At 43.5% G+C, this 27,842-nt stretch overlaps 1 protein-coding gene across 8 annotated transcripts in view; it reads left to right on the plus strand.

Moving 5' to 3' along the window:
- Positions 1 to 27,842, plus strand: part of DMXL2 (Dmx like 2) — a 416,196-nt gene that overhangs the window by 378,474 nt on the left and 9,880 nt on the right. For 2 of the 8 annotated variants that reach the window (XM_080980195.1, XM_080980202.1), the window contains 14 exons: positions 1,021 to 1,097; positions 2,124 to 2,254; positions 5,193 to 5,441; positions 9,899 to 9,940; positions 11,510 to 11,691; positions 14,230 to 14,360; positions 15,721 to 15,806; positions 17,419 to 17,620; positions 18,448 to 18,565; positions 19,571 to 19,633; positions 20,044 to 20,130; positions 21,043 to 21,164; positions 23,688 to 23,841; positions 27,223 to 27,283. In XM_080980195.1, the coding sequence (XP_080836321.1) occupies positions 1,021 to 1,097; positions 2,124 to 2,254; positions 5,193 to 5,441; positions 9,899 to 9,940; positions 11,510 to 11,691; positions 14,230 to 14,360; positions 15,721 to 15,806; positions 17,419 to 17,620; positions 18,448 to 18,565; positions 19,571 to 19,633; positions 20,044 to 20,130; positions 21,043 to 21,164; positions 23,688 to 23,841; positions 27,223 to 27,283 (1,705 nt within the window). The remainder of the gene's footprint in view (positions 1 to 1,020; positions 1,098 to 2,123; positions 2,255 to 5,192; positions 5,442 to 9,898; positions 9,941 to 11,509; positions 11,692 to 14,229; positions 14,361 to 15,720; positions 15,807 to 17,418; positions 17,621 to 18,447; positions 18,566 to 19,570; positions 19,634 to 20,043; positions 20,131 to 21,042; positions 21,165 to 23,687; positions 23,842 to 27,222; positions 27,284 to 27,842) is intronic. The other 6 variants (XM_080980196.1, XM_080980199.1, XM_080980197.1 and 3 more) reach the window with 6 other exon arrangements.

A 27,842-nucleotide genomic window follows, 5' to 3' on the forward strand; every position in this document is an offset into this window, starting at 1 on the left:
TATAAATGAAAAATAAATAAATGAAAAAAGAGTCGTATACACACAGGGGTTTTATGGTGTAAGCCCTCTGCTTCAATGGAGTAGGACTGTACCTGCCTGACATTTGCATGTGTCCTAGGTAAAGGTAAAGGGACCCCTGACCATTAGGTCCAGTCGTGGCCGACTCTGGGGTTGCGGCACTCATCTTGCTTTATTGGCCGAGGGAGCCGGTGTACAGCTTCTGGGTCATGTGGCCTGCATGACCAAGCCACTTCTGACAAACCAGAGCAGCGCACGGAAACACCGTTTACCTTCCCACCAGAGCGGTACCTATTTATCTACTTGCACTTTGACAAGCTTTCGAACTGCTAGTTTGGCAGGAGTAGGGACCGAGCAACGGGAGCTCACCCCGTCGCGGGGATTCGACCACCAACCTTCTGATCGGCAAGTCCTAGGCTCTGTGGTTACGTCACCCACGTCCCTTGCATGTGTCCTATGGCAAAGCAAAACCTTGCTTTGTGCAGGACTCAGACTGAATACTAAAGAGCAACAAATCCCTGAACCCCACATAAGAGCAGCAGTTCTGTTCTACTTGCAAGATCTGTTGAAAGGGGTGCATCTTTAGTTACTCCGAACCCACAAAAGGCTTAAAAGACTGGGTATTTTTTTTCTTGGGTAAAAAGGTAAAGGACCCCTGGACAGTTAAGTCCAGTCAAAGGTAACTATGGGATGTGGTGCTCATCTCACTTTTCAGGCCAAGAGAGATGGCATTTATCCGCAGACAGCTTTCTGGGTCATGTGGCCAGCAGGACTAAACCCCTTCTGGCTCAACGGGACACTGTGATGAGTGCTAGAGCACATGGAAATGCCGTTTACCTTTTTTTCATGGACACTTTCTGCCTCTCATGCACAGCCACACCTCCAAAACAGCAGCTTTTCATGGAAGATCAGTTTGCCCAAAAGTTCAGTGCCATGCTAGTTTGCAAAAGCATATATTAATTATACCCCTGTAAAATAAATGCTGTATTTTTCCTCTTTTAGGTGCATACCCTCTATTCATTAGCCGCTTCCCTTTCTGCCTCTATTTACCAAGCCTTGTGTGACAGCCACAGCTACAGGTAATCTCTTTTCTGTGCTTAGTAGGTTGTATGAGGACTCTCTGCTTCTGATCAGGGACAGTCTAATAATTCTAAAATTAAAAAGGGAGATTGTAAATTGTAGACCACAGTAGTCATAAACTGTGTAGTCACTTGCTTTATATAGTCTCATTTTGCTTGTTTGTGACGGTTGTTCTGAATGTTGACAGTGTTTTTAAGGCACTAAGCTTATTGTATGAGGATGCAATCAGCATTTTTAAAAAGGCTGCTCCTCCCAACTAGTGTGGTAGAGTAAAGAGCCCTGGTATCCGTTTATTTTGTAATGAAGAGAATAATTACACAGACACTGATCAGAAGAATAAAGAAGCTTTCTGCCTAATTATAAATAGGAATCTTTGGATGAAACCTGGTTGGTGCTCATGGAAAGGGTTTTGATCCAGAAGTGGTGTCCACTAATAGAAGAAGAAGGGAGGTTATTTTTGCCTGTTTCTCCTGCAGTCGCTCCACCAACTTTTCTGAAGGGTTCCCTCACTGTCTGGAGCCGATCTGGGGGGATGCAGGGAGAAGGGGTAATTGGCCAAAAATATCTTCCTTCTCCTTCCGTTAGCAGACACTCCACTGGATCAAAAGCCTTTTTGTGACTTGGATTCTAAGGTAGGTTAAGCAAGTTCATGGAAGGAAAGTTTGCCCCCCCCCCCCGTTCTATCTCTTCAGCCACCCGCTCTGGGGAGTTAGGGGAGGTGGCTGCTGGAGGAGGAAAGGGATAGAAGCTTGCTTAAGTTAACTTATCTTTAGATCCATGCCCAGTTTGGGGCTGACTCCTTCCTCTCCCAGCAACTCTCACTCTCTAAAGAGGCCAAAGAGCATGGGAAATGATGCAGACAGAAAAAGACACGAAACTTTCCTTTGGTGAACCGCCTTACGTTTCTTACCTTAGGATCATATTCAGTGAGTCCAAATGCACCAGTTGGAGCCCACCCTTTGAAATTGAAACTCAATTGCCATTTTTTGTCACATTAACAACAACAAAATCAAACTTGTTTTTAGCAGTCAGACCGAAACAAATCAGTTTACAGGAATGGTTTATCAAGGACTGCTATTGAGTGACCGTCGCAGACTGAGGACGGAGAGCATTGAAGAGCATGCCACACCAAATTCGTTGCCTGCACAGTGGCCTGGTAAGACAATTCACCTTCCCTAACAATATCATGCAAGTGCTTCAATAGGTGTACATCAAACCTTGGTTGTCGAACAGAATCCATTCCGGAAGTCCGTTCGACTTCCAAAAACATTTGATAACCAAGGTGCGGCTTCCGATTGGCTGCAGGAGCTCACTGCATGCAATCGGAAGCCGCCAAAGCTGTGTTGGACATTCAGCTTCCAAAGAACATTTGCAAACCAGAACACTTACTTCTGGGTTTGTGGAGTTCGGGAGGCAAAACATTAGAGTCGCAAGGCATTCAAGGATCCAAGGTACAACTATAAAGGCTCGATTCAAAAACCAAACCAAACCATGAAGTTGAGGAAGCTTAACTACTGTTAGGCACAATGCCTGCATTGTCAAGCCATTGTTTGCTTTCATATACTGCTAGCAGTGAGTGGCCATGTGGCTTGAATTCCTGCATGTAGTTAAGATTCTGTTTTCATTCTTCCACTGGATTTCTTCACTGGCCAGTTATGAATGACCACCTGTAGATCATCTGGGAACCATATAGATATATGGAAAAAAGAGTTCGATAAAATCACTGTAAATTGTTGTGATGATTCAGAGAAAAATATCACTATAAATTGTGATGATTCTGAGGTTTAATTTGAAATCAAGCTGGATTTGAGTTTGTTGGTGTCTCTGGCAACCTCTCTTACATCACGGATGTTGGCTCATATTATGGATGTATGATCTATATTGTTTTATTGGTACTGCCGCCACAGGTTTGTCATGGCCTTTGGCTAGAACAATAAACTTAAATTGTATAATAATTAGGGGAGGGCTAAGATTTGATTCATATAAATTAGCACAGGTATGTTAACTTATACTAAGTCAGATCCATGGTCTGTCTAGCTCAGTATTGCCTGCACTGACTGGCAGCGGCTCTCCAGGATTTCAGGCTGGAGTTTTTCCCAGCCCTACCTGGAGATGCCAGGAATTGAACTGGAAAACTACTGCTGAGCTACAACTCTTCCCCTGTATGCAAGTTGCGTTCAGATTTACCGTATTTTTCGCTCCATAAGGCACACCGGACCATAAGGCACACCTAGTTTTTAGAGGGGGAATCAAGAAAAAAGTCTTGGCTTCCTCTTTAGCCGCGCGCAACCTCTCCAGCCGGGAGGGGCTGCGCGCGGTTATGGCAATACCCCCACCTCCCGCAAAAGCCCACAGGAGCTGTGCACCCTTTAAGGAGCGCGCAGCTCCTGCGGGCTTTTCTACGAGGAGGGAGAAGGGACTGACCGACCGTGTCAGTCCCTTCTCCCTCCTGGGGAAAAGCCTGCAAGAGCTGCACGGAGCTTGTGTGCAGCTCTTGGGGGCTTTTCCTGCCTGCCTCCCCCCTGCATTCGCTTCATAAGACGCACACACATTTCCCCTTACTTTTTAGGAGGGAAAAAGCCGTCTTATGGAGCGAAAAATACGGTATGTGATGGGCAAGGGCCCCTTTTCAGTAGCAAGCAGTGCCTCTGCATATAGGCTCACTTCAGCTTGATGGAAACCCTGCAAATCATGCGTACAGAGCCTACGTGCATGGAACTTGCCAAAAGTGGAAAGCACAATCCTGATCTCTCACACAGGCACAGCTTTCTTTACTGTCTGCCTGCACGGGGCTTATGTGATTACTGAAACACTGCTTGGATGAAACAAGCCGGCTGCACGATATGCCCAGTTTACAAGGAGATCCTGTTGGATTTGCTAATGCCATCAATGTCTGAGTAATGAGGGGATTTGAAAAGCTTCTTTGAGGTAGAACTTCCCTCCCGTCTCACCCTCAACTGTTTTTCACTGTCCAAGTGAAGACACTTCCTTGGCAAAACTTGGAAGCATAATCTAGAAAGCACGTGCTTTCCTCAGGAGACAGATTTGATATCTGATTTCTGCTTGGTAATAGTTTTTAGCTCCAGTTTATTGTAATGCTGCTTTTATAAATGGGGTGGAGGTAGTGGTTTTGTATTGTTTTAATGTAACTGTTTTTTTTCTTTTTTTATATAGAAAATTCAGAACAGTAGCTATTGGGTATCTTAATAACTTGGTACATACATAAAATGGATTTCCCAATTTTGTCTTTAAAATGTAATTTGGAAGGAGGCCGGAGAAAGTTCTGTTCAATGCACATTCTGTCATCTGGACACTTTGGGTTCATGTTTGCATGATCATATCTTGGCGCATTAAGTGGAGATAGTTCTATTATTCTTATTGCTGTTATCCATTTTTTTTCATTATTTATATAACAATTAATTGCCAGGGTGACTTCTAAGCAGTTCACAAGTGTAGACCACTTTAAAAAAGCATGGATAATTAAAATGCACACTATAACAATTTGATGAAAACATTAAAATAAGCATCTACTATTCAAATGTATAGGGACGTGGGTGGCGCTGTGAGTTAAACCACAGAGCCTAGGACTTGCCGATCAGAAGGTCGGCGGTTCAAATCCCCACGACAGGATGAGCTCCCGTTGCTCAGTCCCTGCTCCTGCCAACTAGCAGTTCGAAAGCATGAAGTGCAAGTAGATAAATAGATACTGCTCCGGCGGGAAGGTAAATGGCGTTTCCATGCTTCTCTGGTTCGCCAGAAGCAGCTTAGTCATGCTGGCCACATGACCGGGAAGCTGTACGCCGGCTCCCTTGGCCAATAAAGTGAGATGAGCGCCGCAACCCCAGAGTCGGCCATGACTGGACCTAATGGTCAGGGGTTCCTTTACCTTTACTATTCAAATGTATAATTAAGCAAGCAGTTAAAAGAGGAGATTCCAGTCAGGAGACCAGAAGGATGCTTGTCTAAACAGGTGTGCCTTCAAGAGCCGGTGGTGTGCCAATACTGATGGTGCCTCTCATATTTCAGCGGGGAGAATGGACAAACACATCATAATCTAATGTGCCCATCATCTCTTCTCATCTTTGTTTTTGCAGGTGTGAGCTCACTCATAAATCTCTTAAACACAGCCCAGGATGAGGACCAGCCAAAGCTAAATGTCTTGCTTTGTGAAGCTGTTGTAGCAGTCTACCTAAGCCTGCTGATACATGCTCTGGCTACCAACGCTTGCAACGAATTATTTCGACTAGCAGCCCACCCCTTGAATAACCGAATGTGGGCTGCTGTCTTTGGAGGAGGAGTAAAACTTGTGATCAAACCAAGGCGGCAATCGGAAAATATTCCAGGTAGCGTATCTCCTAGGAGACTGTAAACGCGGGTGGCATGGGAGGCATTGGGAATGAGAATTTTGTGAGTTACAATACAAACTTCAAAGCACAGTCCTGGAATCTAAAACACTTTTTCTTATACTCCTTTTAAGCTTGGGGGTATTTTGTTCCATCACAGCACTGTGGAAGCATCTGATGTTCTTGAAGCATCCTCCTGCATCAGGGATGGAGAACATTTCAGCTCTCTGGATATTTGTAGGACTCCAAATCCCATCAACCCCAGCCAGCATGGCCATTGACTGAGGTTGGTGGGAGCTGTAGTCCAGGAATATCTAGAGGGCCACAGGTTCCTCATCCCTGTCCAGTACGATGGGAAAAGGTCTTCAGAGGCCCCTCGACTGCATAATTTTAAGGGTCGATGGTATACATTTCTCTATTTGTGAAAGGGGAGCTGCTCCACAAGCACACTTTGGACGTTTACCATCCTGGCTTGCTGAACTAAAGCTTAACAAGGCAGGAATGAGCACCAGGCCTGCACATTCCACCTTTGCCCTGCCGATACCCCCTTTGCATGTTGGTTTCAGCGTTCTGATCCTGATTAACTTAAGCTGCTGTTTCCTGTTGCATCCCAAATGAGAAAGTGTGATCTAATACCATTTTACTAGCTGGCATCCTCTAGGGGGAAGAAACTGACAGTACCTGCCAAGCTACCAGTAACTCATCAAATGTAAACTCCTGTAAAATAAGCCATTTCCCAATGTATTTTTCACTTCATCGGGTTTAAACCACTTTGACAGCAGTTATTCATCTCAACCCTGTGTGCAGAAGGCTTCTGGTTTTCAGTTTTGGCAGTATTTGTGAGCTGGCCTACCAGCAGTCTTTTGATTATATTATGCACACAGCACTTTAAGAAGATAGAATTTCCTGCATGCAAATACTGAGGGTTGCATCCAGTGTCCTAGTCAGAGTAGTCCCACTGAGATGCATGAATAGCCATGCCCACTAACTTGAATGGGATCTGTTCCAAGTAGGGCTAGCATTTGTTAATCTTCCACTCAAAATTTACATTAGCTACACCGTGTAGATGTGTTACTTTCAGTAAGATTTATTTTCAAGTGAATATGCATAGGACCTGGTTGTTTGGAACTATATTCTGAGTTGGAATTATACTCTTTTTAAAGGCCTAACTGCCTAGTGGGAAAAGGCTGTACAGATGAACACTTCATAAATGTGTTGGCTAGGAATCCAGAGTTTGCGTTAGAGGAAACTGACACAGTGAGACTTCCTGCCCACTGCAGCCCACTGTGCCCCTTAGGAAGTATGTGGTATTTGTGACAGGGATGGATGCATTGGAAAGGGAGAATAGGAGGAAATCAGCTGAACACAGCTTGCACAAGAACATTTTCAGCATAAATTGTTGCCACTTAGCCATTTTTTAAAAATTGTGCTCAAAGCAGCGTACAGCAACCAGAACAATACCATATATCACAAAATCAACAACTGCAAGAACAATCTCATAATAAGAGCATCAATAAAGCAGCTACATAGAGTAAATGTATACAAGAAAAGCATACAAGAAAAGAACAAACCCCAACGTTTCAGTAGCAAAAGCAGCAAGGGAGTTTGGTCTCGGACGAATCCTAGAAAGACTGGCATGCAGGATATAGATGCCGCCATGCAAGACCATTCAGATGCTAGTAAAAGTGCAGTGCAAGTACCTAATTTGTTCTTAGGCCAAGGATTTATGCCCTGAAAATACCAGCCTTACTTTTTTTTTTAAATGATATTTATTAAGGTTTCCCCAAAAAAGGTTACATATATTAAAAAAAAAATAGAGAAAAAAGAAAATACAAAATACATAGAAAATAAAAGAGACTTAAAAAACAAATCAATCTTTCCATACCTTACATTTCATTTACTTGTTTCCCTGACCTCCTCTTGCCTCCCTTTTTTGTATTCCAGTTCAGTTGATTAATTCAGCAATTCCTTTCCCTCTTTATTTTTATCTTAATCCTTTAACTTAATATATTATAGCTTTAGATTCTCACCTGTTAACAATCCATTTTTACATACACCTTTATAACATTGCTACTAAAACCACTTAACTTCATTCTGACATCATTCTAACATTCATTAATTTTGCAGTATTTCTGTAAATAGTCTTTAAATTTCTTCCAATCTTCTTCCACCGACTCTTCTCCCTGGTCTCGGATTCTGCCAGTCATTTCCGCCAGTTCCATGTAGTCCATCACCTTCATCTGCCATTCTTCCAGAGTGGGTAGATCTTGTGTCTTCCAATACTTTGCAATAAATATTCTTGCTGCTGTTGTGGCATACATAAAGAAAGTTCTGTCCTTCTTTGGCACCATTTGGCCGACCATGCCCAGGAGAAAGGCCTCTGGTTTCTTCAGGAAGGTATATTTAAATACCCTTTTCATTTCATTATAAATCATCTCCCAGAAAGCCTTAATCCTTGGGCACGTCCACCAAAGGTGAAAGAATGTACCTTCAGTTTCTTTACATTTCCAACATTTATTATCGGGCAAATGATAGATTTTTGCAAGCTTGACTGGTGTCATGTACCACCTGTATATCATTTTCATAATATTCTCTCTTAAGGCATTACATGCCGTAAACTTCATACCTGTGGTCCATAACTGTTCCCAGTCAGCCATCATTATATTATGTCCAACGTCTTGTGCCCATTTAATCATAGCAGATTTCACCGTTTCATCCTGAGTATTCCATTTCAACAGCAAGTTATACATCTTTGACAAAATCTTGGTTTTGGGTTCTAACAGTTCTGTTTCCAATTTTGATTTTTCCACCTGGAAGCCAATTTTCTTGTTCAAATTATATGCCTCCATTATCTGATAATAATGAAGCCAATCTCACACTTTATTTTTTAGTTTTTCAAAACTCTGCAATTTCAATCTGTCTCCCTCTTGTTCCAAAATTTCCCAATATTTCAGCCGAAAATACCAGCCTTACTTCTATAGTCCTTATGACCACAAGGAAAGGCTTGACTGTCTGTGGGCAACGGGTGGTAAAATCTCAGGAGATGCTAAGTAAGGATTCTAGGGGGTGAGCTTTCGGTCTGTCTCCTTGCCCATCTTTTCTCCCTGACGAAAACGGGACAAATTGCATGCAAAAATATAGTATATATGTTCTTGCAGAGCTGGTTTAGTGATTGATATATACATCCATGTTTTGTACGCTCTCAGAATATACGCAGATGCTTTTCCAATTTGTTTACCGCCTCTGAGCCTCTAAACTGCCGCAGACAATAAAGTAATCAGTCTCCTAATCTGTTCAATTCAGATAAACCACAGTGCTTAACCACCAACGTAGAAAACGTAGTGTCCTTAAAAAGTCTGCAGTCATCGCACCAGGTTGCTTTATCAAATAGCAATGAAATGGCTTCTGGCTGTGACTCAGAGCGTCTATGCCAGAAGGATGGTGAGAGAATCTGGGTGCAGATTGCTGTGCGTGTTTTGTTTTCCATTAGAAATATGTTCCAAACTGGATATTTTTGGCATGGATTTTTGTTTTTCGCTTTCCTGTTTTTGGAAGATGCCCTCCTCCTTTATCTTCTGCGTTCTCTTTTCTTCATAACTGGGGGTTTATGAAATGGGCTTATCATAATGGAGACCAATCTTTGATCTGCGTTTATTACTTTTGGATCAGTTTTTGGTGTGCTGCCTGTTACCTGCAAGTTCTTTTTATACTTAACTACTAAGGGCTGTCTCCCCTGCTCTCTTCATTTGCCAATAAAGTAATCAGTCTCCTAATTTGTTAAATTCAGATAAACCACAATGCTTAATTTCTGTGTCTGCACTGAGCGAGTTTTTGAAGTTTATATGCATGATCTTATTTTTTATTTCTCATTTGTCCCATTGTGATCATACTTCTGCAGCAGTTATGCTTGCAGTTTAAGACAACAAACCCCCTTACTCTTGCAAGCTCTTAACTTAATTTATTTACCAATATTTATACGCCACTTAGTAAAATATACATATCTGAGCAGTTCACAAAAGTGATATGAAATATTCATTAAAGAGGGATGTATTCAAAATGAATATATACTTTTAGAAGAACATTTTTATTTCAAACGGGCCTCTCACTTCTATTATAGTTTGACTCCTACCCTGACAAAAATTAAAATATTTATTAAAAATATTAATAGTGAAGTAGCTATGAAATCAGAAATGGGTGCATATATTGGGTTTTTTGTGTGTGCTTTTGTGTGTGTTGTATTTTTATTTTAGTAGATTTTCAGATCTTGGAAAATTTCAGCTCTAGCTACTTCTTTCGTTTTAGTTGACATCTCTCTCCTTCTCCCTCTCTCCCTTTCCCTCTCTATATATTTAATTTTAAACAACTGGTTGTAGAGTTAATTTCCACAATGCCTCCTCCCTGTCTCATTCCACAATGCCCTTTTCCCTTCTAATGAAGACAAATTTCTTTAAATCTAGTAGCTGATCCAGTTTCTGATGATACAAAGGACGTTAATGAAGGTTTGTAAAGATGTGCCCTGTAGCCAGACATTACTTGTGTGTAGGAATGGGTAGTCAAATCGGTTTGACCAGTCAAGTGATTCCCCGTTATTTCATCATGGTCAAATATTGTCATATATTCAATGAATCTTAAGAATTGCCTTGTGGCCAAGTGGCAAAGTAAGCCTTAGCTATTGACCATCTGTTGTATACCCAGGGAGATGCAAGTTTCAAATGGAACAGAGTTGTGTAAATTTGGCAGAAGAGGTGAATCGCAAAAGCAGTGACTGCCTACCTAACTGCATTCAGAAGGGATACGGGTGGTGCTGTGGCCTAAACCACTGAGCCTCTTGGGCTTGCCGATCGGAAGGTCGGTGGTTCAAATCCCCACAACAGGTTGAACTCCCGTTGCTCTATCCCAGCTCCTGTCAACCTAGCAGTTCGAAAGCACGCTAGTGCAAGTAGATAAATAGGCACCACTGCGGCAAGAGGGTAAACGGACTTTCTATACATTCTGGCAGTCATCACGGTCCTCCGTGCTCAAGTAGCGGTTCAGTCATGCTGGCCTCATGACCTGGAAAGTTGTCTATGGACAAATGCTGGTTCCCTCGGCCTAAAAAGCAAGATGAATGCTACCCCCCATAGTCCCCTTTGACTGGACTTAACCGTCCAGGGGTCCTTTACCTTTTACCTTTTTTATTGACTTTCTTTTTCTTTTTCTTTTGCAATTGCTATGCTAATTTCAATGTAACTTCATCTTTAACTGTGTTATAACTGTTTGCCATAACACTGCAGGTTCCTGGACTTTAATAGCACTATAGAAGAGAAACTTTTGTTAGCACACAAATATGAACCACTGAATTTTTAAAAAAATGAAAATACCTCTCCTTATTGTTTCATAGTAACATGCTTCCCTGCCCCCTTTCATTTTATTTTTGTAATCAGAGTAGAAGTCTAAACTGTTGAGGATGTAAACCTTTTTGGTACTTTTCCTGATAAATTGATTTTTTAAAAAATAAGAAAATTGACTGATGTTTGACAATATTTGACCAGTGTTAGATGAGTCAGCCTGTTGACTATATTTTGGCTGTCTTAATTCCTAGCCCCACCTGTGTTAGAGAGAAGATCTGTACTTTTAAAATTTGAGCACATTTTGTTTCGAAAGTAAGTGTAATCTTCAGTACAGCTTGACCAGGGTTTGGGAGAGGGGAAAATAATCCAGTTTTATCTGCATGACGTTAACATTGAACAAATGCCTAAGTAGCATTGTAAGGAAATGCAGTTCTAAAACTAGGAGGCTTCTCTGATCAAATTAATTTACGTATTGCTATTTTTTCTCATCGCATACGAAGTAGCTTTCTACTTGCATAGGATCTGTCTGAAGATTACAGTTGTCTCTGCCCTTCCCCCTTTTTTTAAGCTATGGACTTCGTACCAAAGAGCTTTATCACTGCTTGTTTTATGCTTTCAGTCTAACAACTCTTGATTACTTGTGCACTTTTGATTAGGATTGAAATGCACACCCACATCATGATTAAAAGTGCCGGTTCGTGGCCACAGTTGTAGCTATTAAAACCCCTCTACATTCAGCCCCTCCAGTTCCTTCGGAAGAAATGGACAAGCATCGCCGCAGATTCAACATGAGAATGTTAGTGCCAGGAAGGCCAGTCAAAGACAGTGTTGTCCCTCCACCTGTGCCTGCAGAAAGACCGTCTTACAAAGAAAAATTCATCCCTCCGGAACTCAGCATGTTGGACTATTTTGTCGCAAAGGTAATTCTTTTTGTTTATCTCAAGTATGCCTGATTCCCCTCCCTCCCTTTAAACGAAGGCAGCAGCACCCATCATCACCTTTAAAAAGTTAATCTAAAGTATCATTTATGCAGCTTTGCTCCTTGCAAACAGCTGAAAGTCTGTCCATTTTGATAATAACCCTTAATTAAATTAAATAATCATTTCTGATGGCAACCGTATGTGAAATATATTGTATTTATGTGTGTGTGTGTGTGTGTGTGTGTGTGTGTATATATATATATATATATATGAATGATTGACCTTTTAAAATGCCTTTATAAAATGTGGGTTATTTGGAGGGGCGTATTGGGTTTTTGTTTTTATTTTGATTATATATTTTGTGGATTTTATTTTGATTTTGTTCTGTGAGACCTCCGGGTATACTAATAATAATAATTGGAGGGTGGCAGGGGTTAAAGAGTCCAGGAGCAGGAAGGTACCTCAGTGGTCATCTAGCTGAACCCACTACTGATGCAGGAGATCCTGCATCCTATGGCATCCCCTGCTAGTTAGCCATCCAGCCTCTGTTTGGAAATCTTTTAGCAAAGGAGTGTACATCACCTTCCCTGGCAGCCTATATCACTGTTGATTAATGTAAACCCTCAGGAATTTATTCCTTAACATTTCATTTGCTTCAGCCCCGCTGGTTCGTGTCCTGCTCTCCAGAGCTATAGGAAAAACAGTTGGCGACATCATGTACCTTCAAATATATGAAGGTTGCTATCACACCACTTCTCAATTCCCTCTTCTCCAGGTTAAACATTCCCAACACATGTATTTATTTATTGAATTTATATACCTCCCTATGATCAGAAGGTCAGAGGTTTGAATCCCCGCCACAGGGTGAGCTCCCATTGCTCGGTCCCTGCTCCTGCCAACCTAGCAGTTGGAAAGCACATCAAAGTGCAAGTAGACAAATAGGTACCACTCCGGCGGGAAGGTAAACGGCATTTCCATGTGCTGCTCTGGTTCGCCAGAAGCGGCTTAGTCATGCTGGCCACATGACCCGGAAGCTGTACGCCGGCTCCCTCGGCCAATAAAGCGAGATGAGCGCCGCAACCCCAGAGTCGGTCACGACTAGACCTAATGGTCAGGGATCCCTTTTCCCTATACCTTACCCAGGGGTCTCAGGGTGGTTCACAGAATACAATTGAGATATAAAACTACTAAATAAATAATGATAATAACAACAACCCAATAACCCCCCCTCCAAAAGAGCCACATTTTAAAAGAGCATAGGATCAGATCAAAAAGGGAATGTTTTAACTTGGCCACCTAAAGGTGTATAATGAAAGCACCAGGTGAACTTCCCTGGGGAGCGCATTCCACAGACGGGAAGCCACTGCAGAAAAGGCCCTGTTCTCGTGTTGCTACCCTCTGGACCTTTCAAAGTTGAGCACATGTAACCTTTCCCCATTGGCCTTGATCTCCGAGGCCTTCATCGTCTTCCTTTGGTCACATTAGCTTGGATTCAAGATGAGTTAACACAGGGAAGTTCACTGAGGCGTGGTTTCATGTCCCCTCTTAACTCCACAGTAGATAACTGAGTACCCAAAAGGTTTATCTGGAGAACGGGGAGGCCTTCTGGAACATTGAAAAATGGGAACGGGGCAGGGGGGGCACCACTGGAGGAAGGAAGAATGACTCTGTGTATGTGAAATGTGCAGGGATCTTTTTGGCCCTGGTGGTACCTTCCTTGATCCACACTGCACATTCTATCCGTGCTTCTAATGTTGTGGTTTTGGGGTGAGTTGCCCCTCTTAACATTCCCTTCCAACTTCATTCTTACCAGTCCTCTCATTTGGGGGGAACCAGCCAAGGAAGATTCATAGATCTGTGGACTGAACCACAGATCTGTGTCCTGCTCCCTAGGACCGGTTTGGTAGGACAGATTTGTGGGGGCAGCAGGTTCGCCATAGAATCTAGCCTGGATCACAATCCTCTGCCATCCCTTAGTGGTAGATTGGGGGGGGGGGTATTCACAGTGAAGTCCACTCTGCATGCTTCCTTCCGAGTTCAGCATGGCGGCCGGTGATTCCTATAATGAAGATTGTGTCTTTTTCCTGCACCTATGAATCGAAGTAGGGACGCGGGTGGTGCTGTGGGTTAAACCACAGAGCCTAGGACTTGCCGATCAGAAGGTCGGCGGTTCGAATCCCTGCAACGAGGTGAGCTCCCGTTGCTCGGTCCCTGCTCCTGCCAACCTAGCAGTTCGAAAGCACGTCAAAGTGCAAGTAGATAAATAGGTACCACTCTGGCGGGAAGGTAAACAGCGTTTCCGTGCACTGCTCTGGTTCGCCAGAAGCTGCTTAGTCATGCTGGCCACATGACCCGGAAGCTGTACGCCGGCTCCCTTGGCCAGTAAAGCGAGATGAGCGCTGCAACCCCAGAGTCGGTCACGACTGGACCTAATGGTCAGGGGTCCCTTTACCTTTTATGAATCGAAGTAACATCTGTGAAAAAAAACAATGTGGTGTAAAACATGTTTTGATATCTCACTCTGTCCTCTCTTTACAGCCATTCCTTCCTTTTTCAGACAGTGGTGTGATATATGATTCTGATGAGAGCATCCACAGTGAAGACGAGGATGAGGATGCTTTCCTCTCCGATATGCAAATCCTGGAGCACAAGGATGCCAACTCTTACAGGTAGCAGCAGGGGTTGAAATGGATGCATGCAGAACCTCCAGCTTTTCTTCTGATATACAGTGCTGTTTTTTTCTTTAAAAAAAATCCTTAGAAGACCACAATTTTACAATTCAAATCGGGGGGACATAAATACAGTAAATGGACAAAAGTACAAAGAACATGCGTTACCTCATATTGCACCGCTGACAGCTCACAGTAACTTCCACACTGGCATGAGGTTGTGTTGCACTAACATCTTTCCAATTCCTCCCGGAAACACTGGGAAAGGAAATGAAGCCGCCACCGGAGGTGGTAACAACGAAACTGACCAATCACTGTGCTATATTCCGACTCCTACTTCACACATTAAACGCTCGCTTCCGCCTCAGATTCAGGAAACACCGTGACAGGAAATGAGGCTGCCATCGGGAGTAGCAACGGAACTGACGATTCACCATGCTACAGAAGAAACTGTTTTTTCAAATAAATTTTAGTTTCTTCTCCCGTTAGATTCACAAAATGTTTAGGGGTATGCGTACCCCTGCATCCCCCCCAGGGAAAAAAAGCACTGGATATAAATTAGATTTCTGGTGGTCCCTTTTACTATTCTATATTTTAATAAAGGGACTAACATTATTTCTCACAAAATAGCATACGTACACTATTCTAGTCGACAGTCCACTTCATCAGATGCTAAGGTGAAACTGCAGAAAGGGGTAGTGCAAATACGACTGTATCTATCAGGGTGGCAACATATTTATTGAAGGGATAGACGTCTGAAGGGTTATAGTTATATTTCGTGTATCAATAATCTGCCTTCATTTCTAGGTGTGGTGCCAGAAGGGGGAAACTTGGTTCCTTTAAAAATCTGATTTTCTTTTGTTTTAGTTGCTGAGATGTAGCAAAAGCAGATGTTGTTTTCATGCTTTAATAATAATAAAAAATTAAGCAGTCTGCTACCTTAGGGTGATGTCCAATATTAATCGCACTTTAGAGTAGACTCATTGAACTGAGTAGAATGTTCTGAGTATGATTAATGCTGGATATCCCCTTTGATTTGCTTGTTAAAAGCGAACCTTAAAACTTAATGGGTTCTATCCAGTGCTAATCCTACAGAGAGTAGGCCCATTGACATTATGTCACATAACAGGTTCAGTGGGTCTATTCCAAATTTGACTTGATATACTACAATCCCATGTTCTGGCAATTGAGCACTCAGTTCTTGAGCACCTTCAGATCCAGTTTGTTTTGTGGAACACATTTTAAAATGCAGTTGAAGTGGTGGTGCTAAACACCAGCTGTTGTAAAAAGAAAAGAGAGAAAGATAGAGAGTTTGTGTTGCACTTGGTAACATTTAAATTGTTTCCTTTTCCCCCTGCAGCTGGGCTCTTATCCATTTGGCGATGGTAAAACTTGCTCTGAACAATATTAAGACCTTTTTCCCCATTGCTGGTTTAGAAATACCTGGTGAGTTGCTCCACACTTTGTGAAAACAATTCTATGTGAAGAAGCAAATCCTAAATCCAAGCTGAAGCATGTTTACTCAAAAATAATATACAGTCAAACCTTGGTTGTCGAACGTTATCCATTCCGGAAGCCCGTTCGACTTCCGAAACATTTGACAACCAAGGCACGGCTTCCAATTGGTTGCAAGAGCTTCCTGTACTCCAGCGGAAGCCGTGTCAGACATTCAGCTTCCAAAAAACGTTCAAAACCTGGAGCATTTACTTCCAGATTTTCAGCGTTCGGAAGCCAAAACGTTCGAAAACGGAGCCGTTTGAGAACCAAGGTTTGACTGTACCACCTTTCTTCTATGAATGGCATGCAAGGCACCTGAAGAGTCATTGCAAAGGAAACACATCAAGCAAGATAATTTATTTATTTTTAATCAACATTCTATGTGTCTGGGTAGGCTGAATGTTTTTAGCAGGTGCCAAAAAGAGTGCAGTGAAGGAACCTGCCTGATTTCACTAGGCGGGGAGTGTAAGATGAAGTTCTTACGAATGCAGAACAAGTTTTATGTGGCCCTTCTGCCGATCAAAGGGCCCAAGTGGGCATATATGGGGTAAGGTGATTTTGTAGGTAAACTGTTCCCAAGTTCTTAAGGGCTTAATAATAATAATAATAATAATTTATACCCCGCCCATCTGGCTGGGCTTCCCCATCCACTCTGGGCGGCTTCCAAAAAAATATTAAAATACTGTAATACATAAAACATTAAAAGCTTCCCTAAACAGGGCTGCCTTCAGATGTCTTCTAAAAGTCTGGTAGTTGTTGTTCTCTTTGACATCTGGTGGGAGGGCGTTCCACAGGGAGGGTGCCACTACCGAGAAGGCCCTCTGCCTGGTTCCCTGTAACTTGGCTTCTCGCAGTGAGGGAACCGCCAGAAGGCCCTCGGCGCTGGACCTCAGTGTCCGGGTAGAATGATGGGGGTGGAGACGCTCCTTCAGATATACAGTGGTGCCTCGCAAGACGAAATTAATTCGTTCCGTGAGTTTTTTCGTCTAGCGAATTTTTCGTCTTGCGAAGCACGGTGTCGGAAAAGTTTTGGAAAAGCTTCAAAAATCACCAAAGTCTTCAAAAACCTCAAAAAAGGCTACCACACCGCGTTCTATGAGTTGCTCCTCGAAGTCAAGTCGCAACTGTATTAACGGTGTTAAGAAAAAGGAAACAAACTTGCAAGCCCATAGGGAAATTCGTCTTGCGAAGCAGCTCAAAAACCGCAAAACCCTTTTGTGTAGCGAGTTTTTTGTCTTGCGATGCATTCGTCTTGCGGGGCACCACTGTACTTGTAACACCTTGAACTTGACCTGCTAGCAATTTGGCAGCCAGTATAGATCACTGAGCACAGGTCTTACACGCTGACAAGGTCTCGCTCCTGACAGCAATCATGCTACAACATTCTGCACTATCAGCAGCTTCCAGATCAAGGACAAGGGAAGTTTTATGCAGAGTCTTATTCAGATCTGTGCATGGGCCTTTGTCCCGAGTCCTTCTGTGGGGGGGGGGGATGTTGTTGTTGTTGCCAATGCGTACAATTTTGTGTGAATAGTTGCTGAATTTTACATTGCTGTTTTAGATCTTCCAGTCACCTCGCCGCTGGGTATCGCTGTGATTAAAAATTTGGAAAACTGGGAACAAATCCTTCAAGAAAGAATGGACCAGTTTGAAGGCCCACCACCCAATTATATCAATACCTGTTTCACTGAAGCAGGAATAGGACCAGGAGCAGCTGCCGCCCGAATAAAAGCAATGGTTGACCCTGAAAACACACCGTTCAAGTAGGTTCCCCCCACCCCAATGGAAGTAGTACTGTGGGCTCTAGTGGAAAGTGAACCAATTTTAGTAACAGACATGATCATCTCATTAGGGATAGGGAACTCATGGGCCTCCAGTTGTTGTACTCAAAATTCCATCAATCCCAGGCAGCACAGCTGGGTCTTAGTAATCACAGCACCCTTTTCCGAGTGCTCGCAGACTGACTGTTTAATTATCTGTTCTAGGACTTTTCTTTCCCCCACTTTTTGAAGATGGGGATATTTGCCCACCTCTGGTCTGCAGGGACCTCACCTGTTCTCCAAGATACACTTAAAAAGCTTGAAATGCCTGTGGCCTTTATTTTTGGTTTACATTATGGTATATGGTGGTGCTTTGTTGATTTATTTGCTTCTTTCAGCAGTTTTCTCTCTTTTGGTTTTGCTTGGGCTTTTAATGGGATGAGACTCCATGAAACGCATTATTCACAGAGGCTCCTTGTGGACTCTCTTTGGGGAGTTGCTTCTTGTGTTCTGCTAAACTTGAGAACAGACTGTATATACTTTGATCTGTGAATGAACAGGCTTTTTCCATGTGACCTGCGTCCCTCCACAACCCTGATCTATAGGCCCAGCTACGCCTGGTCTTTCATTTTCCTGATCAAAAGCAGTTGACAGGTCCTTAGGATTAAGAATGGCACACAAGCAATGTGTTTCTTTCAAACCCTGCCTGTATCTAGTATTTTATTGTGCTCTTTTTATCTTCTTCCAGTTTTATCCTTCCTTGCATTTTTTTAAAAAGAAAAAGAGAATTCTACAGTAACACCCTTCTCTCTCTCCCCCCCCCCCCCCAGATCAAAAGATTATTCAGCACAGCCAGCCAAAAGGCTGTGGCATTTTCTGGTGAAGCAAGAATTATTGCAAGATACTTTCCTCCGATACACGTTCACCAAGAAAAGAAAGCAAAGTGAGGTAATGTGCAAAAGAAGAAAGACTCAAATGATACTCATTGAAGTTATAAGAGTTTTCTTCTGCCTTGGAATCATTTGCTGGTTTTAGTGCTTGTTATAATGACTGGGTTTTTTGTCCTCAATTAGCTTTAGTGGTGTGTTAAAGTGAGCCTGACTATGCACTGTGTTTTTCATTTTTCATTTGTAAACACACACACACACATTTGTATTGTCCATTCATATAAAGAATATCAAGTCATTGTACACCAATAAGTACAAATGCAATAGAACACAAAATACCATAAGAGCAATACAAATTGTCTTACATAAATGATGATGACACGCATTAGCTGACTTTTGCAGGATATTAGTGTCAGTGTAAAGCAGGTGTGTTGAACCTTTGGCCCTTGGGATGTTGCCGAACTGCCACTCCCATTATCCCTGGCCATTGGGCATGCCTACTATGGCTGATAGGGACGCAGATAGCGCTGTGGTCTAAGCCACTGAATCTCTTGGGCTTGCTGATCAGAAGGTCAGCGGTTCGAATCCCCACGACGGGGTGAGCTCCAGTTGCTCTGTCCCAGCTCCTGCCAACCTAGCAGTTCAAAAGCACGCCCATAGTTTTCCCTGCTGCCAAGCCATGGTTTAATAACCAGGTACATTTCGCCTGGACCAAGCCCATCCTGTTTCCTATTTCAGTTCTTTGTGTTAAGTCTGCCTCCCTCTTTCATACTACAGGCCACGTAACTTCTAACTAGTAAGAAAAATCTTGCTAGTAAGAAGCTTGTGTGTGTGTGTGTATATTTATGTCATTTCATTATTATTTGCTTACTATGCCATATATGTTTGCATTCATCATGGAGATGTTGCTTTCCAAGTGAATTTGTTTCAGCCCCCCGCCCTTAAAAGCATTTGTGCAATGGTTAGCTGGTGTCGTTTTAAACACCAGCTTGGAACATTTTCATTCTTCTCCTTTTTGTATTTGTTTGTGCATGTGTTTTGTGTTTGTGACTGTGGTGCCGTATAGTCTGTAGAAGATCGCGAGAAGCAGGTCATTCACAACAGCGTAGCGGACGATTACAAACACAAGGTAGTAGTATCCCACCTCCCGAACCTTTTGCTGCACTTTTGAAGCTTCTTTGGGGCTGCCTTTCCTTACTCCCACTTGCTAAAGTGACAATAACAGCACAGATTTGTGCAATCTCTCTGTTGGGACCCAAACCTGTGTACTAATGCTGAGATATGCTGCATAACACCTTGGGTCACTCGCTTGCACGCCGGTTTTGTGTGTCAGGTTTGAAAACATAACATCTTTTGGCTCCTGGAACGCTCTGGAGATTACATGGAAGCCCTAAGATGAGTTTCTGCCAAAACCACATCTATTAAACCTCTTCTGCATGCTTCTTTTGCGTCTTGTCTTTTCAGTTGATTCATACCACTGCAAAAACAGTTCAGTGAACCTGTTTTTTTAAAAAAAAATCTCATTGTAATGTTTCGTAGGTCGAAGCAGAGCTCGGCTACCCTGGAGGAAGAGCAAAAATTATACACAAGGAGTCTGATATGATCATGGCCTTTGCAGTCAATAAGGTGAAGTCCTTCCTCTCCCGGCCTCCTTCTAAAGCCATGGTTCCCAATGTGGGGCGCACACCCCACAAGGGGGCAATTTGAGAATGAGTTATTAACAGTGATTTTTTGCATTTCTTATGATTCTAGGGGACTCATATACAGTATATAAATATGTATTGTGACATACACATTTTAAAAATTAAAATCAGAATGTACACAGCGGTCAGCTGGTGACCATAGAGAGGTTATCTAAACAGAAAAGGTTATCTAAACAGAAAATGCACTGGGCACATTCAGGGGGATTAGCGCTCTGGGAGTGCTCAGTCAACAGTTGTGGAATTTCCCCCTGAAAGCTCAGTAGCTGCTCAGTTGGAGCGGTCGCCATTTTTCAGAGTGGTGTTTTGGGCCACTACCTTCTCTGAGCACTGGTGAACCTGACGAATACCAGTTTTTGGTACTGAAAACATGTTCTTTGGAAGCTTGTTTAGACCAAGTTAATGGCCTTTTAGGCTTCCTGCACGTGAATAGGAGTTCACTTTTTGAATAATAAGAATTATATGTCACCAGGGGGCGGGTTGGCATCAGGATTTTAGAGATGTTTAGGTGGGGCACAGCCAAAAAGGGGTTGGGAACCACTGCTTTAAAGCCAGTGTGGTGTAGTGGTTCAGTGTCAGACTAAGAGCTGGGAGACCAGGGTTCAAATCTTCATTTGGCCATGAAGCTCACGGAGGTCATCGCCTCTTAGCCTAACCTACCTTGCAGGGTTATTGTGGAGATTAATTGGGTGCGGATGTGACTGAAGAACCAAGTATGTGGGATGTAAGTGCAACAAATAAACGTAATTAGGTAAAGTTACTGCTTGTCAAATGTCTTTGTGCTTGCCGTAGGGCCCAGGGCTTAAAGCGTCTCGCTTTTCTCTTTTGTGCTGTGCAGGCAAACATCAACGAGATAGTGTTAGCTTCTACGCATGATGTTCAGGAACTTGATGTCACAGCCCTGCTGGCTGCTCAGTCTTACATATGGATTGGAGAGGAGTTTGACCGAGAATCTAAAAGGTTGGCTATTCATGCCTTGCGGTTCTATTTAACTGGAGAGTTGAATGCATAATAAATACCTCAAATATGCTGTTGTGTCTGATACAGAAGTGGTAGCTGGTGCAGAATGCATTGGCAAGACTGCATTATTCACAGAGGCTCTTTATGGACATGCTGGGGGGGGGACCTCTTGTGATGGCTCTGACCTGGTGGACCAGAGCCCTGCAGGATTTAACTTCCTTCCGCAGGGCCTGGCTTTCAGCTTGAACTTAGCCTGATCTTTTATTCCCCTTCCTCCCCTCCCCTCCCCTTTTTATGAAGATTACCCGCTCTGGGATCCCACAGCTAATTCTCCCCTGGTCTCCTCGCTGGCCCAAATAGGATTAATTTAACCAGCTAGCCCTGGTGATCTTCTAACGTTTATTGGATGGATTTCCCCCCTAAATTGATTTTTGAATTCTGAATTTATTGTTATTCACGTTTTATACTGTATTTTATGCTGTTTTTTGTTGCATCAATTAAGTGTTTTAAATTTTTTGTTAGCTGCTCTGAGCCCGGTTTTCTGAACCGGGAAGAGCGGGGTAAAAATAAATTATTAATGTTGTTGATGTTGTTGTTGTTGTGTTCTGCATAACTTGAGAACGGACTGTATATACTTTGATCTTGAATGAGCAGGCTTTCCATGTGACCTTCGTCCCTCCACAGTCCTGATCTATAGGCCCAGCTACTCCTGATCTTTCATTTTCCTGATCAAAAGCAGTTGATGGGGGTTAGGATCAGATAGGCACACAGACAATGTGTTTCTTCCGTACCCTGCCTGTATCCTCCAGTATTTTATTTGGTTACAGGCAACTGCAGGTGTTCCTGGAAGAGACAGATTATCTAGATCCACTACAAATTGGGTTCACACACAATTTTGGAATCGAATTGGCCTTGGTTGCCCAGTTGGATGACCTTTCTCATGAGAGGGACAGGAGGAGTACAACCCTGTTAGTTCTGCATGGTTTCTCAGTGGCTTTTGAGACCATTGGACATGACATGGGATGTGTACTAGAGGCACCGTATGATGGTGGTTCTGTCCATATCTTCAGGGCTGTGTCCAAAGAGTAGCCTGGGTGAGTGTTCCTCGGACCCCTGGCACTTGTTCTATGGGATTCCTCAGCCTATTATCCTCTCCCTAGTGCTATTTAACATTTATATGAAACCATTGGGAGCAGTCATAAGGCATTTTGGAATAGCCACCAAGTACACTGATGGCATACGGGACGCGGGTGGCGCTGTGGGTTAAACCACGGAGCCTAGGACTTGCCGATCAGAAGGCCGGCGGTTCAAATCCCCGCGACGGGGTGAGCTCCCATTGCTCGGTCCCTGCTCCTGCCAACCTAGCAGTTCAAAAGCACGTCAAAGTACAAGTAGATAAATAGGTACTGCTCCGGCGAGAAGGTAAATGGCGTTTCCGTGTGCTGCTCTGGTTCGCCAGTAGCGGCTTAGTCATGATGGCCACATGACCTGGAAGCTGTACGCCCGCTCCCTCAGCCAATAAAGCGAGATGAGCGCTGCAACCCCAGAGTCGGTCACGACTGGACCTAATGGTCAGGGTCCCTTTACCTTTACCTTTACCTTTACACTGATGGCACACAGCTCTACTTCATTGTAAGATCTGAATCAGGAGAGGTTCCAGATTGGTGTCTGCACGCTCAGGTCTCAGGTTCAATATCCAGCATCTCCAGTTAGCGGTGGAAATGTCCCTTGTCTGAAACCCTGGAAAACTGCTGTCAGTTAGTGTGGGTAATACAGAGCTATTGCACAAGTAAGGTCCATACTGATAGTGGGAAGGAAGAAGCTTTCCAACACTACCTACTGTCTTGCCTGTAGCGAACGATCAGGGCAGTGCCCATGACAGTTGTTCTGCCTCCGCATCTCCCCGCTTCCAACCCCGACTCTGAATAAACGGTAGGATTGCCCTGCAGGTATACTGTCAGGAATGCGTATGGTTGCTCACAAAGTAAACAGCCAAGACTTGGACCTGCCTTTTACAGGTTTTATTGGTGCAAAACTATGTACAGTGCAGAAGTCCAAAATCCATGTCTGCCTCAATCACTAGCAGATTCCGAGAGTGCTTTCTTCCTGTTTCCCCTCCGGCACAAAAGCCGGGGCAACCCCCCTCTCCTCTTCTTTTCCTTATGTTTAATTCCCTGGCAAAAACTATGCGACGGAAACGGCACGTCAGTCCCCCTTTCTGTTTCCTTGGGAGCGGTGTTGTGGCTCATCTCAGCCTGTGTGAGCCTTTGCTTCACCCCCCCTCTTTCTCTCTTCCTCCGTTTCTCCTGAGGCTTCGCCTTCACCAGTCTCTGACGAGGTGTTGCTGCTCAGCAAAGGGGGAGACTGCCTGTACATTCCTGCCTCCCTCCCCTGTCTTGATGGCAGTCCCCTGACATATACTGCATTATCTGTTGTGAAAAGCGTAGGTGCAGCCAGTGTCGCACCAACTTTCTCTTAAGACAAAGTAACTAGATCTTAATGCTCTGTTTTTCACCTTTTCAGTTCAGACGACCTCGACTTCCGTGGCTCCACCACGACGCTCACGCAGTCGAGCACGGCGTCCTTTGCGGTGGCTCAGATGCAGCCTGTCTCCTCTTCGTCAACTTCTTCTATGCCATGGTTGGGCAGCGGGCAAACAAGTACTGGAGCTGGCGTGGTAAGTGACTGTGTCTCCGTGTGGCTGTTCTAATCCGCCACACCACAGGTTTTCAAACAACCTGGGTTGCACTCATTGCAGCTCTAAGTTAAAGCCACTTTAAGAACGTGAGAAGAGGCTGCCGGGTCAGGCTAGTGGCCAGTCTAGTCCAGCATCCTGTTCAGACAGTGGCTAATAATAATTATAATTAATAATAATAATAATAATAATAATTTATTATTTGTATCCCGTCCATCTGGCAGGGTTTCCCCAGCTACTCTGGGCTGCTTCCAACAAAGATTAAAAATACATCAAAATGTCACATATTAAAAACTTCCCTGAAGAGGGCTGCCTTCAGATGTCTTCTAAAGGTCAGGTACAGTGGTGCTTCAGGTTACATACGCTTCAGGTTACAGATTCCGCTAACCCAGAAATAGTGCTTCAGGTTAAGAACTTTGCTTCAGGATGAGAACAGAAATCGTGCTCCGGTGGTGCAGCGACAGCAGGAGGCCCCATTAGCTAAAGTGGTGCTTCAGGTTAAGAACAGTTTCAGGTTAAGAATGGACCTCCGGAACGAATTAAGTACTTAACCTGAGGTACCACTGTATTTGTTTATCTCTTTGACATCCAATGGGAGGGTGTTCCACAGGGCGGGCGCCACTACCGAGAGGCCCTCTGCCTGGTTCCCTGTAGCTTCACTTCTCACAGTGAGGAAACTGCCAGAAAGCCCTCGCAGCTGGACCTCAGTGTCCGGGCTGAACAATGGGGGTGGAGACGCTCCTTCAGGTATACTGGGCCGAGGCCATTTAGGACTTTAAAGGTCAACACCAACCCTTTGAATTGTGCTTGGAAATGTACTGGGAGCCAAGCAGGTTCCTGTGGGGAAACCCGCAAGCGGGACCCAAGCACAAGAGCCCTCCCTGCATTCAGCCTCCAGCAGTGGAGGCAAAGCAATAGTCATCATGTCTAGCAACCATGAATAGCAAGCATTGTGGAACAATGCTGTGGCAAGACAGTACATAAGCAGGTAGGGACACAAGTGGCACTGTGGTCTGAACCACTGAGCCTCTTGGGCTTGCCATTGGAAAGTCGGCAGTTTGAATCCCTGCAACAGGGTGAGCTCCCGTTGCTCTGTCCCAGCTCCTGCCAACCTAACAGTTTGAAAGCACACCAGTGCAAGTAGATAAATAGGTACCACTGTGGCGGGAAGGTAAACAGCGTTTCTGTTCACTCTGGTTTCCGTCACGGTGTTCCTTTGCGCCAGAAGTGGTTTAGTCATGCTGCCCACATGATCCAGAAAGCTGTCTGTGGACAAGCGCTGGCTCCCACGGTCGAAAGCGAGATGAGCTCCGCACCCCATAGCCGCATTTGACTGGACTCAACTGTCCAGGTCTCATTTACCTTTTTACCTACATAAGCAGGTAGCTGATAACTTGTTTGCACAATAGTAGTGCAATCTGTTGCCCAAGTTTCTCCACTGGATTTCTCTGTTGCTCAACAATTAAAACTCACTTGTCATGGCCATCTGTCATGGATGCTTTAGTTGAGATTCCTGCATTGCAGGGGGTTGGACTAGATGGCCCTCGGTGTCCCTTCCATCTCTACAATTCTATTATTCTATCTGTCTCCTGGTGTGCTAGCAGACAGGGAGCTTTGGATACAGCCCTTTATCCCACCTCCCCCTTATTTCTGTAAAAGATATGAGATGGTGCAATGGCCACTAGATGGCAACACATGCCAAATTAATTGCACGTTTTACCCCATCATAAAGGATGTCCTGGTCATAGAAAAACCACGTGCTGTTTAACTCCAGGATGCATAATGCAGTTTGCAATTTCTTTCACATAGCAGGATGTGCCAATAATGTTTGGAGGTGGGAGAGATCTGCCCCACTGTGTGCAGGATAAAATGACCAACATGTTCAATTTTTGAATTTTATTTTATCTTTGCTGCTGAGAAGTTAGGGCTGACAAACCATGCTTTGTACAACCAGGGCACAAAGGCTGCTTTGAAATTGCTCCCTTTGTCAAAATAGCCACGTTCAGCTTCTCAGCTCATGGATCAAGCTGCTTGCTTCACACCAGTGCAAATGGTCGTCCCCCCCCAACACACACAGAGACATCTCTCCCCCCCCCAAAGAAAAAAATTCAAAAAGATCTGAGGTGGCACAAATGTTTTTAAAGTTTTTATTTACACTTTTCAGGTTTATACATTTCATTTAGTTTACAATCATTTTAACACTTCCAAGTTTGACTTCCTTCCCCCTCTTTCTGCAGTTCCTTAAATTTATTTTTTAATATCTTCTGCATCTCCAAATTCATTTAATTTGCTACCTTATATATATATATATATATACTCTTATGAAACTGCAGGTTATTACAATAATCCTGCCGATGTTTTTATCTGTTTGCAATTTATCTGTAAATATTCAATATACCATTTCCATTATTTTATAAAACGTTTGTTATCTTGGTTTTTTAGTCTTCCAGTAAGTTTTGCCATTTCTGCATATTCCATAAGTTTTTGTATCCATTCTTCCTCTGCTGGGACTTCTGCTTCTTTCCACTTTGGGGCGAGTAGCATTCTTGCTGCTGTAGTCGCATACATGAATAAGTTTCTATACAGTTTAGGTATTTCTGTCCCTATAATCCCCCCCCCCCCAAAAAAAACCCACAACTTCTGGGTTGTTGTTTTTACAAAGGTTATTTTGAACATCCTTTTCAATTCATTATATATCATTTCCCGGTAAGCTTTAACCTTACCACAAGACCACCACTTATGATAAAAAGAACCTTCTTTCTTTTTACATTTCTGAGGTGGCACAAATAAAACAGCTTGATCCACATGATAAGCTCTCATGCATAAAGGGATGACTACATGGCGATAGCTGACACTTATGGTAGTTTTGAACCTGCAGCCATAACATGCAGAGACATACAGCCTCTGAGCTGAAATGTGAGATTTTGCTCTGATCCACTCAGATATAAATCGCACCAAGTTCACTGAGAGATGCTTCCAGATTAGTGCAGGGAGGGTTAGGACATCTGAATAGGAAAAAACACCAGAACCCACATACAGTGGTACCTTGGGTTAAGTACTTAATTTGTTCCGGAGGTCCGTTCTTAACCTGAAACTCTTCTTAACCTGAAGCACCACTTTAGCTAATGGGGCCTCCTGCTGCTGCCACGCCGCCGGAGCACGATTTCTGTTCTCATCCTGAAGCAAAGTTCTTAACCCAAGGTACTATTTCTGGGTTAGTGGAGTCTGTAACCTGAAGCGTATGTAACCTAAAGTGTATGTAACCTGAGGTACCACTGTAATCTCTTACTCTTGAGCATGTTTTATTGTCCAGACTTGTAGAAAAAGTGGATTGATTATGATTTCAATTTCTTTTGCATGAAGCTCATCAAGCGGAATTTGAATAACGTTAAGAGGATGACTTCCCATCCAGTCCATCAGTATTGTGAGTAATTTCTGTGCAGCAGTTCTAACTGCGGGAGAAATAACGGGGGGGGGGGGGGAGAGAGAGAATGTAATATGTTTGCAATTCCGTGGGAGCCTAACTAATCTGCAATTCCTGGCCCAGTACACAAACTGAAATGCAGCCGTCTTTTGATTTCTTCTCCCAGTCTTGCTGCGCAGTTCTCCCACCAAAAAGGGAATACAGAAGTTGTGCAGGGGGGGGGGGCAAAGTAGACAGAAAAATGTGTATATCATTGAAAGTAAGATACAGTATTTTTGTATTTTGGGGAAATCGCTTTCAAAACCATGCATATTGGGCAGATTTGTTTACCAAAAAAACGCATTTGTTAGGAGAAATATGTGCAGAAATGCATATGAATTTTTCCTGCTGACTTTAAAAAAAATTTTTTTAGCAGATTGAAGATTGGGGATAAAAAAGTTAGGAAACAGGGAGAAAGTAGTTGGAGCAGATTTCATAGGAGCAGGAAATAGGGGTATAGTAATTGCGATCTATTGCATTTTCTTCTTTCCTTTAGTGAAGTGTTAACTTGGTCTCTTGT

This window comes from Podarcis pityusensis (assembly GCF_964106645.2).
Source record: "Podarcis pityusensis genome assembly, chromosome: 14".
In the NCBI taxonomy this organism is placed as follows: domain Eukaryota; kingdom Metazoa; phylum Chordata; class Lepidosauria; order Squamata; family Lacertidae; genus Podarcis; species Podarcis pityusensis.